General features: G+C 55.1%; 1 protein-coding gene across 10 annotated transcripts in view; it reads left to right on the forward strand.

Moving 5' to 3' along the window:
* The window catches only part of RHBDF1 (rhomboid 5 homolog 1), a 77,561-nt gene extending 66,164 nt beyond the window's left edge, over window positions 1–11,397 (forward strand). For 6 of the 10 annotated variants that reach the window (XM_075010386.1, XM_075010392.1, XM_075010387.1 and 3 more), the window contains 9 exons: window positions 109–183; window positions 2,254–2,415; window positions 3,483–3,583; window positions 4,447–4,510; window positions 5,385–5,479; window positions 7,827–7,902; window positions 8,441–8,541; window positions 8,848–9,001; window positions 10,611–11,397. In XM_075010386.1, coding sequence (XP_074866487.1) covers window positions 109–183; window positions 2,254–2,415; window positions 3,483–3,583; window positions 4,447–4,510; window positions 5,385–5,479; window positions 7,827–7,902; window positions 8,441–8,541; window positions 8,848–9,001; window positions 10,611–11,030 — 1,248 coding nt within the window. In that variant the 3' untranslated portion in view covers window positions 11,031–11,397. The remainder of the gene's footprint in view (window positions 1–108; window positions 184–2,253; window positions 2,416–3,482; window positions 3,584–4,446; window positions 4,511–5,384; window positions 5,480–7,826; window positions 7,903–8,440; window positions 8,542–8,847; window positions 9,002–10,610) is intronic. The other 4 variants (XM_075010393.1, XM_075010397.1, XM_075010395.1 and 1 more) reach the window with 3 other exon arrangements.
* Window positions 11,398–13,148: the final 1,751 nt, after the last annotated feature.

Consider the following 13,148-nt stretch of genomic DNA (forward strand, 5'->3'; position numbering starts at 1 on the left):
CACGGCTTTTCCCCAATGAGTACCCCTACTTCTCACTGCTCCTGCCCCGTGTGGTGCCCACCGCTAGGCCTGTGGCTCAGAGGAGGCTGGCGCTTTCTTGTCTTGCAGGTTCTGAGGAACAGGGGGGTTTATGAAAACGTCAAATACGTTCAACAAGAAAACTTCTGGATTGGCCCCAGCTCGGTGAGTCCTGCCGGCTTGGATCGGGCCCTGGGGCAGAGAATCCATCCACACCTTCATCTGAGGGGCGCAGCAGCTGTGCTGTTACCACACGGGGGTAGTGAGCCTGGCAGAAGGGCCTGCCCAGCCACGGTGTGTCCCGTCATGCTGAGTTCCCATGACTGGCCATTCAAGCTCTGATACGCTCCCTACTCTAGCCCAGCCCAACCGAGCTTTGCAGGGTCCCATTGGTGGGGCACTGCCTGTGTTGGGTGCCCTGGGAAATGGGCCCATTCCGCGTGTGTTTCCCCAGTGGGGGGTGACACCACGCACTGCTGCCCTGCCCTGCCCTGGCCTGGCCTGGCCTGCACAGCTTGGCCAGGGGAATGCCCTGCTGTAGATCCGGCTCTCCGCCGTGAGGCACAGTCTGGGACATGTCAAGCCCCGTAGGGGTCAGGGCAAGAGGGGTGGCTGCCCTAGCTGGTGCATTCCCCTCCAGCCCTGCCCTGGCACCAGTACAAGGGGGCCTTGCCCAGAGCTTGTCTGGGATCGTATTGTGTGTGACTATTGGTACTTGTGCGCACCGCTCACCTGGGCATGGCCTGTCAAGAGGCAGCTGCTGCGGAGCCTCTCCCTGGGGGTCGTCCCTGCGCATACGCAAAACACGGGGCTGTGTGGGGCACCAGAGAGTGGGGGGCAGCCATGTGCTGCGTGCGCCTGGGGCTGCTCTGGCGCGGGAGGGAGGTGTGCTGGGCTGTTGTCCCTGTCCTTCCCGTCTGCCCCACCCTGCTCCTCTTGTCCAGGCTGGAGTAGAGGGGAGCTTTGGTGGGTGCTCCAACCCCACCGCCTCCCTCCAGAGAGGTTCGTACCACTTGGTGGTGCAAGGGGTGGCTGGGAGGCAAGTTCTGGCTGACACCTGCCGCAGATAGAAGGGCTCCCTCATGGCACCCCCCCTTGTTTGACGGGGCCCCGTTGGGTCTAAGGCAGAGCTAGTGGAGGTGCATGTAGCTACCCCTGCCCCATGGGCCCTCCCCAGCCCCGTCCCTGCCAGTAGGTGAATGTGGAGCCTGTGGGACCAGGAGATGGCACCAGCACCCTGTGGATGGACACCCTGATCAGTGAGTGCCTCCTCATGGGGGGCCCACAGAGCAACTGCCCTGGGGGAGACCCTCAGTTCCCCCTGCCCCATCCTCCCACCATCACCAGTGCCCAAGGTCTGGGGAGGGACGTGGGTCGGGTCCAGTCTGAAGGGTTGACCTGGTCTCTTGGGGGCACAGCTGGTCCTGATCCTAATCTCTGCGCTGCTCTGCCTGGGGGAAGAACTAGCAAGACTAGTCCGACTAGGTGCTGTAAATAACACCTGCACAAGCTTTTATCTGTAAAACATTGTAAACTGTTTTTACATTCGCTCCGACTTCATACCCACTGAATTCCAGCCTTGGTAGCACAGAGGAACGTGAGAGATAAGGCAGCACAATGGGTCCCTCTCTGTGGGCGCAGCACATGGCCGGTGCCATGCTGGTTTGGGATTTTGTTAGCTGCTTTTAACTCCCTCCCCTCCCCACTATGCTCACATCAGGGCTCCCTGCGCCCTGGTCACTTTCCCTCGCTGGACCGTGAGGCAGCAGGAGCAGTGAAGGGGTGCGGGGATTAGGGGTGCAGGAGGGGGAAGAGGCCTGTGTCTGTGCTGCCAGCCACCTGTCTCCTCCTCCTCCCCGCGGCCCCGAGTTGGGTGTGAGCAGCACTGGCCCTGCAAAAATCAGCTGGCAGAAGGCGGTGGGTGGAGGAGCTGAGCTGGGCCAGGAGGGGAGCGTAGCAGTGAGTCAGGGCAGGTGGGTTTGCTCTGCCCACCTGGCTTTGTGCACAGGCAGTGGAGGATTTGCTCTGCTCAACAGCTGTGGAGTGGGTGAGGTGGCTTGGGGCAGTCTGGCCCCCCGCGCAGGTTTTGTCCAGGGGTTGTAACCTCTTGGCACACTGGGGTTTTATAATCCTGCCTACCCATAAAGCCTAAGGACAGCCCTGCTCTCCTCCTTCCACCAATGGAGCTGTCCCTGCATGACCCTGGCTGAGTTCCTGGGCCTGTCTCCTTCCCAGGAGGCCTTGATCCACTTGGGGGCGAAGTTCTCACCCTGCATGAGGCAGGACCAGCAGGTGCATAACTTCATCAGCGCCATGAGAGAGAAGGAGAAGCACTCGGCCTGCTGTGTGCGCAACGACAAGTCGGGCTGTGTGCAGACCTCGGAGGAAGAGTGCTCGGTGAGTGTCCCACCCGCAGTTCTGTTCCCCTCCCTTCCCCCAGTGCCCAGATGGGACTCCCAGCTTGGACTGCCTGCCTGGCAGCTCTGACACCTTCAGCCTCCCTGGCCAGTTGTGTGGACCTCTGGGGCCTCCCAGCCTGGGGCTCATATTAATGTAGCTGGAATAAACAGGCCCAAGGAGTCAGAGGTGCTAACAAGACCCAGATCCTGCCCATTACCAGTATTCAACAGGGCCTAGGATTCGGGGGACAGATCTGTGCCTGCTTGATACCACAGCAAACATCCCACTCTGCATCCTGTGACCTTAGAAAAAGTACACTTCAAAGCACTTGTTCCTCTAGCTGGGGAGAAAAGCTGACTCTTGGACGGTGTCAGAGACAGAACAACTGTCCTTTGGGAACAGAGAAGTCAGTTGAGCTGGGCTCAAGCTGTTGTGAAGTCTGATTCCCCTCTCCCGGAAGGCAACACAAGGCAACCACAGACGCAGGGGGAGGAAGGAGCCGCAAAGACAGAAAATGCAGCTCCTGGTGCTGCTGATGCGCTTGCAGCCCCGCTGTGGCCGAAACGGGTGCAGCCCACAGTCTGATCAGCCGTTCTGAGACCTGGCAAACTCATACCAGCTTTGTGTCCAGGGCATCACTTTGAGCTGCCTTTTTGTTTTGTTCAGCAAAGGCCTTGTTTCTGCCTCACCAGTTCTGGTGCTTTGACTTCTGGTCCCACAGGTCTGTTGTTCAACACATGCAATCTTCACCCAGTCCTGGAGTTAAGCTGATTCAACGCGGTTTCCCCCCACCCTGTCAGACCCTCCCCACTCATCTCTGGTTGCCATGGCTTGTTGGAGTAGCCTGTCCACTTTCCCTCCCTTTTCTTAGCTGAGCTCACAGTCAGGCTACATCTAGGCTGGTTGTCCCAAGTCTCCTCACCCAGAGCGGGACCCCCTCTCATTTTGATCCCCCATCCCGTGTTGTCACTGTGGGCCCACCTCACCCCACCCGTGGATTGTCTCTGGCTCTGCAGCAGAGCTTCTGAAACGATCAGCCGTTCTTCCTCTGCTCCCTCCTGCAGTCCACCCTGGCCGCGTGGGTGAAGTGGCCTCACCACCCCAGCACGCCCACTCTGGCCGGAGCCAAGAGACAGTTTGGATCTGTCTGTCACCAGGATCCCAGGTAGGCGCTGCCTGGCTCAGGCCTCGCTCAGCCGGGTGGCCACCAGGGCTGCCATGTCTGTGTGAGGAGTCCAAGGTGGTGGGGTGGCACTGCTTGTTGTCCTGGGGCTTCTCAAGGAAGCAGGGGCTGTTTGGGGCATGGGCCAGGCAAGCAGAGGGGATCCACAGCTGGGGAAGGAGCGTGCTCAGGGCCCTGAGCAGAGGAAGGAGCCTGACAAGGTGACCCCAAGGTGGGAGCTGTGAGAGGTTCCCGGGACAAGGCAGGGGCACTGGGTGTCACTGGGTAGTGGTGGGGGTGTGGAGTGTCCCTGCGTGCTGGGGCAAGGAAGGGGGCACAAAGCAGGGGTGTGGGGGGCAGGGTGGTGCTGCTCAAAGACCCCTTGCAGTGGGGCTGACGGCCAGTGCGGGCCCGGGGGCAAGGTGGGAGGGGGGGCCCTGCTGCAGAAGGCCAGGGGAGTAAGGGGCGGGGCATGGGGCCCTCTCTTGGAGCCATGTATTTCCCTGCCGCGCCCCGACTGCCTGCAGGGGGGAAATGAGCACTGGGGGGCTGCTGGCACCTGGCCCAGAGGTTGGATTTGGTAGGGTTGGCTCATGCACCAGGAAGTGGAGGTGTTGCCCTTCACGTGACTGACTGCCAGTCTGTCCCCAGCACAGCACCATGGCAACCGCGCTTGGTACGGAGGCTTTGGTGCTTGTGGCACGACACCGCCAATGGCAGCTTGGGGAGACTGCCCCTGCACGATCCCTGGCCTGCCCCCCGCCCTATCCTATGGACACTGCGCAAGCTGGGCTGGAAAGCAGCGGGATTCTGCACCTCTGAGCTGTGTGGTTCCCCTGGTGATCAACCGGGTTTTGTCGTCTTAGGGTTTGTGAGCAGCCAGCGTCAATGGATCCCCATGAATGGCCCGATGACATCACCAAGTGGCCGGTGAGCACTGCTAGAATCGGGGGGGGCGCGGGGAGAGCTGCAGGGCAGGGCTGCACTCCAGCTTCACAAGAAACTGAGGCACTGGAGATGGGCTCAGTTTCACCTCCGTTGCCATAGAGATGCTTTGCACGTGATTTGCTGACCAGTCAGTGAGAATGCTGGGTCCCCGGAGACATCCACACTGTCTGCAGTGGGTGCGTGACGGATCAGGGGCAGGCCCAGGAGAGCCAAGAGACATAGAAAGGGAAGACTGGGGCAAGGGTCCCAGGATGCTTTGGGGGCTGACTTGGCCCATTGCTGTCACAGGATGCGGGGGCGAGGGGGGCTGGGGGGAAGCCTTGAGCACAGCCTGACCAGGCGAGAGTCTTCGAACAGTGACTCCAGTGGATTGAGGTTGTGAACCTTTCATTTGGTTGGTATTTGGGAGGAGAAAAACTGCCAGGCCCCATTCACGGCACTCAGCCAGCCTGTTGCCAGCCGCTGTGCGCGCTCCGAGGGCTGACTGTGTGAAGGCTGCGTCCCCGTCATCAGCTGAGGGAACTGCTGTCATGGGGGGGGAAGCAGGCATGGGCCTTCCGTGCCTGTGGAGCCCATCTCTGGGAGGGGGCCGGCTGGGTCACCCGACTGGCAGGTAAAAAGCTATTTATGGTCAGGCTGTTCTGTTGCAAAGCCAGGAGTACCTACAGGTTCACCCCCATTCACTCCTTCCCTGCCAAATCACACCTGGAGGTAGAATGTGGCCACAGCACCAGCCCCATCCTCTACCAGGGCCTGGCCAAAGGTGGCTCAGAGCCTGGCTGCAGCACCCTCCCCACAGGGCATGTGGTGGAAGGGCTCCCACCTCTGTCTCATTCTGTTTGTTGCTGTTATCCAGATTTGCACCAAAAACAGCGCTGGGAATTATACCAACCACCTTCACATGGACTGCGTGATCACAGGCAGGCCCTGCTGTATCGGGACCAAAGGAAGGTAATGTTTGTGTGATTCGAATGTGGGCATGGGGGCTTGACCTCCCCCCAGAGGGTCGTTTTCCTGGCTTTATGCAGCCCAAATCTCTACTGCTGTGGGGCATTAAAGGCTGAGCCACCTTTCAAGCGCTGCAGAGCACTGATGAGACTGTCTTTCAGCTCTGGAGCCCTGGTTTGTTCCTCACTGGGCCGGGGCAAATGCTTCCCCTGCTCATCTGATAATCCCCCATAGTGCTTTGGGATGGCCCAGCAGCCTGCTGAGTGCCCCATGGAGTGAACGTGCCTCACATTGTCACTCTGGAAATGGACATGGTCTTTGCACACATGGGTAAAACGTGTCCCCAGCCCTTGGGAGCTGATCTTGGCAGCGGCTGAGCGGCAGGAGCCTTGGGGACTACTGTGAGACAGGAGGAAGGACAGAGTCATGGAGGGATCTGAGCGAGGGCGGAAGGCACTTGGCAGTGTCAGACGTAGAGACAGCACAAGTCAGGGTCTGGAGAGCAGAAGGGGGAGAGTGCTGGGAGGGGCAGTTCCCACTGCAAGGGCCAGGGGCTTGAACTGGTTGTGGTGTAAGCAACAGGTGCTGATGTGGCTGGAGGGACAAGGAAGGTATTTTGGAGGGGGAGAGGGGAGCAGGGAGAAGCAGGTTACAGTGATGGAGGGGAGAGAGGACTAGGAGGTCACCTAGCAGGGGGCTATCCCAGAGCTGTGCTGGGGTTTCCCAAGCAGGAGGAGAGAGACTCCTATGTGGTGGTGGGGTCACAGTCAGCCTGGACTCCTGTCCTTCCTGGCACTGCTATAGTCCCAGGTAAGCTGGCTGGCCAGATCCTCAGTCTGGACAAGGAGCGGTCAGTAGAGTTTAGATAATAGTGGACAAGGACAGTGCTGTGGACCGTGAGTGCGGTGGTCTGGCTGGCTTCCTGCAGCCACGCACGTCTTGGTCATGTAAACAAGATGCCCCTTTTAAGTTGGGTTTGACAAAAGCAGGGTAAATTTATGGCGATAGGTCCATGGGTGCCTGTTAGCCAGGATGGGCGCAGATGGTGCCCCTAGCCTCTGTTTGCCCGAAGCTGGGCATGAGCAACGGGGGGACGATGATGATTCCCTGTTCTCTTCCTTCCTCTGGGGTACTGGCACTGGGCTTGATGGTCTGAGCCAGTGGCTGGTTTTACGTGGGTAGCCAATAACCAGTATCTTACGGGCTTGTTTCCATTAGGAGGGGAAACTGATGATGAAGAGTTGGGTATTTGTTTGGGGTGATCCAGTTTATTTACAGAGGACAGAACGCAGCGGGAACAATAGTAGCTGTTCCATGCTCACACCCTGCAAGTCGGCCTCTCCGGCGAGTCCTGTGCCCCAAGGAGATGCCTGTGATCCCTTCAGGGCTATGCTAGTTTTTCTTTTCACACATGCAGCTGCAACCTATCAACCCCTCAGTCTCTGTATTTGCAATCAGTGCCAGGGAAACCCTCAGATCACATCACTTAACTGTCCCCAAGGCCTGGGGCGATAGCTTCTTAGTTTCCACTTATCACCACACAAGTGATATTTAATTGCCCCTTCTGTGTAGCCTGACCAAAGGGCGTTTGAGCACTCATTAGTTTAGCAAGGTCTGTGATTTTCTATAGGAAATCAGTGAGCTAGTGTTGGAATTCTTGCAAGGAGATCCTTAGTCCTTGGGTCCAATCTGACACACACAACAAAATCCCAGTGGAAATCAAGGCAGCCGCGTGTAGCCTCATTTATCCAGGCTATGTACCGTCAATGCAGTTGTCTAGTGCAGACATGATTTACACACTTGTAAACTGTGTCTGTGCTGGAGCTGTGCAGCTCTTCCAGAGGCTGACGTTCAGGGTGGGCGGAGCCTGAGTGTGCCCTGATGCATGATGAGCACCTCCTAGCAGGAAGGGAAGACCTGTTCCCTGCGCCAAAGGTGTCCAGACAAGGCTCCCAGACAGAAAAGGAAGGGCAGCACAAGTCAGCTTCTGCGCTGCCTCAGAGCAGCCCAGTGCGTCAGTCAGTTTGGGCAGCAACCCCTGGTGGGTGAGACTTGGAGCTGTGGTTGATGATTACGGATGGGTTGGGGGAGATGCTGGTGAGGGCTCCGTTTGCTAGGACAATTGCTCACAGCCTTTCTCTGGCAGCAGAAAGGACGACACACATGCCGTGGCAGCGAGAGACTGTAGCAGTGCTAGGAAGCAGACCTCTGAATCCTGTGCATTGTGGTGCCCTTTGGGCCTGCACTCCGTGTGAGTGGACAGAGGCTTGCAGGGGAACGCTGCTTTCAAGAGGCACCAGGGGCACCTGAAAAAAACAAATGAATCTTACTATTTTCTCCCCCGTCCCAGGTGTGAAATAACATCCCGGGAGTACTGTGATTTCATGAGGGGCTATTTCCACGAGGAGGCAACGCTCTGCTCCCAGGTACGTCCACAGCTCAGGAAGGGTGTTGCTAAATTAGAGGTTGCAGAGAAGAGCAACCGGAAAACCATCCGTGCAGTGGTTGTCTCAAGGAGTTCTTAGTCTGTAATTGCCTCTTTGGCATTTCCCAATGGGCTCTTCAGTCTAGCAGAGAAAGTTCGAATGCAGTCCCAACGATACAAATGCAGACTGCCTACAAGGTGTACGGTTCGAACGGATTTAATTGGAACAGCTTCCTGCAGGTCAGGTGGAGGGGATGCTTCTCTAAGGAGGAAGGATTCTGGGGCACTTCCCTGGCCTGTGTCATACAGGGGTTAGACTAGATAATCACTGTTCCCATCTGACCTTGCAGCCTCTGAAACAGAGGCATTCACGGCCTTATGCCCCTCTCAGCCCCTTGTCAGGCCTCACGCTGCCAATCTGGAGGCCTCAGCCTCTGGCAGGGCACTGTCCTGGCTCAAGTACAGGGCAAATACAGCACCCAGCAGCCACCACCACTGCCTACAGCATGGCTTCCAGCTGACCTAGCTCTCTGTGTTAGGTGCACTGCATGGATGATGTTTGTGGCCTCCTGCCCTTCCTAAACCCAGAGATTCCTGACCAGTTCTACCGCCTCTGGCTCTCCCTCTTCCTCCACGCTGGGTAAGTCTCACTGCAAAGGCAAAGCAGAATTGGCCATTTCAGGCAGTGGGGCTGGGGCCACCCATGGGTTCCCTGCAGGGGGTGGAGAATGGTTACCCCTGCTTGGCTGCGTTACAGGATGTGCACAGCAGGGGTCAGTCTCCTCTGCACCTTAGGTAAGTAACTTTGGCCCAGAGGCTTGCCGGGGCCATGGACTGAGGTGCATGCGGGAGGCAGGCTAGGGGCGAGCTGGGGCAGGGATTGCAGAGTAGGACTGCACAGGACCTTAGTAGCCGCTGCCTCAGCTCTGGTGTTCCTGTTTGGTAGGATCCTGCACTGCCTGGTTTCAGTCTGTTTCCAGATGACCGTCCTGCGAGACTTGGAAAAACTGGCAGGCTGGCATCGCATCTCCATCATCTACCTGCTCAGCGGCATCACCGGGAACCTCGCCAGTGCAATATTTCTGCCTTACAGAGCAGAGGTAGGTCTCCAGCAGGGGAGCCGGCCCCGTTACCTGCTGGGAGAACTAACTCATACCTCATCCAGCCCTAACACACCCACCTCCAGTTAGGCACTGCTCAGGTTGGGGCCCTTGGAGAAGGTCTGGGATGCCAAGTGGCCCAGATCCTCCTTTGCAGACACTGGTTGGAGGAGGAAAGGGATGACTGCTCCTGGTGCTCAAGCGTCTGCTGCTGTTTCTTGTCATGAGCCATCTCTGCATTCCCCTGGCCTGTGACACAGAGGTCAGCACCATTGGTGGCTGACCAGCCGGTTCAGCTGCTGAGCCATAAAATCCCCAGAGCACTCCAGACACTCAGCAGGTCTTGCCCTTTCAGGTGAATTAGATCTCTCACTGGGCTGAGACTGAGCTTCATAGCTAGGGCACGACCAAATTAACAGCCTGAAGAACGCCGGAGACCATGAAATCTAGTCTGGTGCGTGCTTTACCCAGGGCTCTCCAGGTTTTGCAGAGGAGACTAACTTCTCTCTAGCTGGGCTCCTGGCCCAAAACTAGAGTTGCAGGGGGATGGGGGTGGTCAATGTTCTACTCATCTGTGGAATAAATTTTATGTCCACACAGCATTTGTGAATGTGCACCACCAGTAGAACACACGCTGCCGGCTGCGAGCGCCTTGCTGATTAGCTGGGCCGCATGCAAATCTCGCCTGGGTGGCTGCCCAAGTGTTCAGTTTACAGGGACCACTGGTGGCAGCAGTCACCCTCACTTCTGTGCTGCGTGGCCAAAGAGCGGTGGCTGCTAGCCAGGCACTCAACTTTGAAGGCTGCGCCACACACCCCCACACCAACAGCAGCAGCACAGAAGTAAGGGTGGCAATACCCTAGCATGCCAGCCCTTCTAGCACGGGGCTGGCAGTAGCTCTGCCTTCAGCAGCACAGAAGTCAGGATGGCATGCTAGGGAATTGCTACCCTTACAGGCTCCCGGCAGCAGCCACTGCTCGCCAGCTGCCCAGCTCAGAAATAAAGGTAGCAGGACCACAACTCCCCCTACAGTAACTTTGCAACTTCCCACAACTCCTTTGTGTGCCAGGACCCTATAATCACAACATGTGAAATTCCAGATGTGAACAGCTGAAATAATGAAACTTGAGATTTTTAAAATCCTATGGCCATGAAATTGATCTACTTGGAGTGGGAATTTAGCAGGGCTGTTAAGACAGGATGGGCAGGGACAGTGGCCCTAGCCTGTTTATCAGAAGCTGGGAATAGGCTAGAAGGGATGGATCACTTGATGATAACCTGCTCTGTTCCTTCCTCTGGGGCACCTGGTATTGGCCACTGTTGGAAGACAGGATACTGGGCTAGATGGGCCTTTGGTCTGACCCAGTGTGGGCATTCATAACTAATGCCCACAAGGTATTACAGTATTTAGCTTAGGAGGTACATCTTTGCTCGTTGCAAACGGCTCTCCCACTAGCGGCTGACTCAATTAAGCAGTTTCTCAGTGTCACAGAAATGGAACAGATAGCGAGACACACCTGTGAAAGTGAGACCCTGTAGAAGCATTCAGTAGCAGGGCTGGTTTGCTCTGCTTTCACTCTCCATAACCTGTGTCGTCCTCTTCCTGCAGGTGGGCCCTGCGGGATCCCAGTTTGGAATCTTGGCATGTCTCTTCGTGGAGCTCTTCCAGAGCTGGCAGATCCTGGCACGGCCGTGGAGGGCCCTCTTCAAGCTGTTGGCTGTGGTGCTCTTCCTCTTTGCCTTTGGCCTCCTGCCTTGGATTGATAACTTTGCCCACATTTCAGGATTCATCAGTGGCCTCTTCTTGTCCTTTGCCTTCCTGCCGTACATTAGCTTTGGGAAGTTTGATTTATATCGGAAGCGATGCCAGATTATAGTGTTCCAGCTCATCTTCATTGGACTCTTCTCAGGACTCGTGATTCTGTTCTATTTCTATCCAATTAAGTGTGAATGGTGTGAGTTCCTCACATGTATTCCATTCACAGACAAGTTCTGTGAGAAATACGACCTAGACGCACAGCTCCACTGACGGGCAAAGACGGGCTTCTCGAGCGGGTCCTGGAGTTGGACTGTCTTTGCATTTGCTGTGCCAGTTCCATGTGGACAAAACCTCTCATCCCGTTACACATCTAACCCCGGCCATGGTTAATTTAAACTGTCTTGTCAGCACTTGGCAGACCTGTTTTGCCTTATCTCAGAAGACCTGCACATTTTCTGAAAACAGAACAACTGTGCCTTGTTCAATTTATTGAACCTTTTCTGCTGCCATATTTTTATTACACTACTTTAATACTACATTTTTAACCAGATTTGTTTACTACTGCTAAGGTGGTGATTAAATGGAAAGGTAGCGTTTTAGCTACTGCTAACTGTTCTGCAGTCTATGGCTACATTTGTTTGCTTTATCCTAAGCATGTTCAGCCTCAGCTACCTGCTGGCCATGTCCTTTCCCTGTGGCTGTAGTATGAGGTTCCATTTTTAGGGTTTCAGTAGGGTAGGTGCCACAATGAATTCTTCATGGCAGTTTGCGGGCTAAGCCTTGAGCTTTCTTGGCAGTAGGACAAGTTGGGGTATGTATGTGAAATCAGCGTGATAAATACCAGCAGCTGCTTGTTGTTAGGCTCACCCATACTCCTGCTGAGACAGGCCCATTTGCTTCCTTCACCTCAACTGCTTAACTTGCCTGTTGTACTTGATACTCCTACACACCTGTCCATATATTAACTGTAGTCTGATTTAAAGACTTCAGGTTACAGAGATCTCCCCTTTACACAAGAGCAGTGGTTCTCAAACCTTTTTGGCCCGGGCTAGCTCAGTGAGCATTGGCCTGCTAAACCTGGGGTTGTGAGCTCAATCCTTGGAGGCCACTTAGGGATTGGGGCAAGTAGATGTCAGGGATGGTGCTTGGTCCTGCCAAGAGGGCAGGGGACTGGACTAGATGGCCTCCTGAGGTCCCTTCCAGTTCTAGGAGATGTGAATCTCCAATTATGGGGAAAAAACCAAAATCATTCCTGCTTAATGCAAACCTTTCTGTGGACCGCCAGTCGTGACAACAAAATGCATTGGCTTATCTCTAAAATATTAAATTACTCATATTAGTCTATTGTAGCATAAAAACATACACAGCTATAACATAAGGGGGGGCTGGAGGTCTGGTGAGCCAGGGTGGGCTCCCCTTGGTGTGGGGGTAGGAAGTCCTGAGCCCATGGCCCCCAGCAAGATGGCCACCAACCACACTGAGATCCACTGTACTAGGTTAAACCTGCACCTGACCTGAGCCCCATGTTGCAGAGGAAGACTAAAGACACATACAACTTAGATGGGGCTACTATAAGGTGGGTGAACAACTGGCTGGATAACCGTACCCAGAGAGTAGTTAATGGTTTTCAGTCCTGCTGGAAACGTGTAACTAGTGGGCTTCCGCAGGGGTCTGTTTTAGGACTGGTTCTGTTCAATATCTTCATTAATGATTTAGATATTGACATAGAAAGTACGCTTATTAAGTTTGCAGATGATCCCAAGCTGGGAGGGGTTGCAACTTCTTTGGAGGATAGGTTCATAATTCAAAAGGATCTGGATAAACTGGAGAAATGGGCGGAGGTAAACAGGATGAAGTTTAATCAGGACAAATGCAAAGTGCTCCACTTAGGAAGGAACAATCAGTGTCACACATGCAGAATGGGAAAGGACTGCCTAGGCATGAGTACAGCAGAAAGGGATCTAGTGGTTATAGTGGACCACAAGCTAAATGAGTCAACAGTGTGATGCTGTTGCAAAAAAAGCAAACGTGATTCTAGGATGCATTAACAGGTGTGTTGTGAACAAGACACGAGAAGTCATTTTCCTGCTCTACTCTGCGTTGGTTAGGCCTCAGCTGGAGTATTGTGTCCAGTTCTGGGCACCGCAGTTCAGGGAGGATGTGGAGAAATTGGAGAGGGTCTAGAGGAGAGCAACGAGAATGATCAAAGGTTTAGAGAATGTGACCTATGAAGAAAGGCTGAAAGAATTGGGCTTGTTTAGTTTGGAAAAGAGAAGATTGAGGGGGGACATGATAGCAGTTTTCAGGTATCTAAAAGGGTGTCGATAAGGCAGAGGGAGGGAACTTGTTCTTCCTTGCCTCTGAGGATAGAACAAGAGGCAATGGACT

Source organism: Carettochelys insculpta, chromosome 16 (genome assembly GCF_033958435.1).
Source record: "Carettochelys insculpta isolate YL-2023 chromosome 16, ASM3395843v1, whole genome shotgun sequence".
NCBI classification, from domain to species: domain Eukaryota; kingdom Metazoa; phylum Chordata; order Testudines; family Carettochelyidae; genus Carettochelys; species Carettochelys insculpta.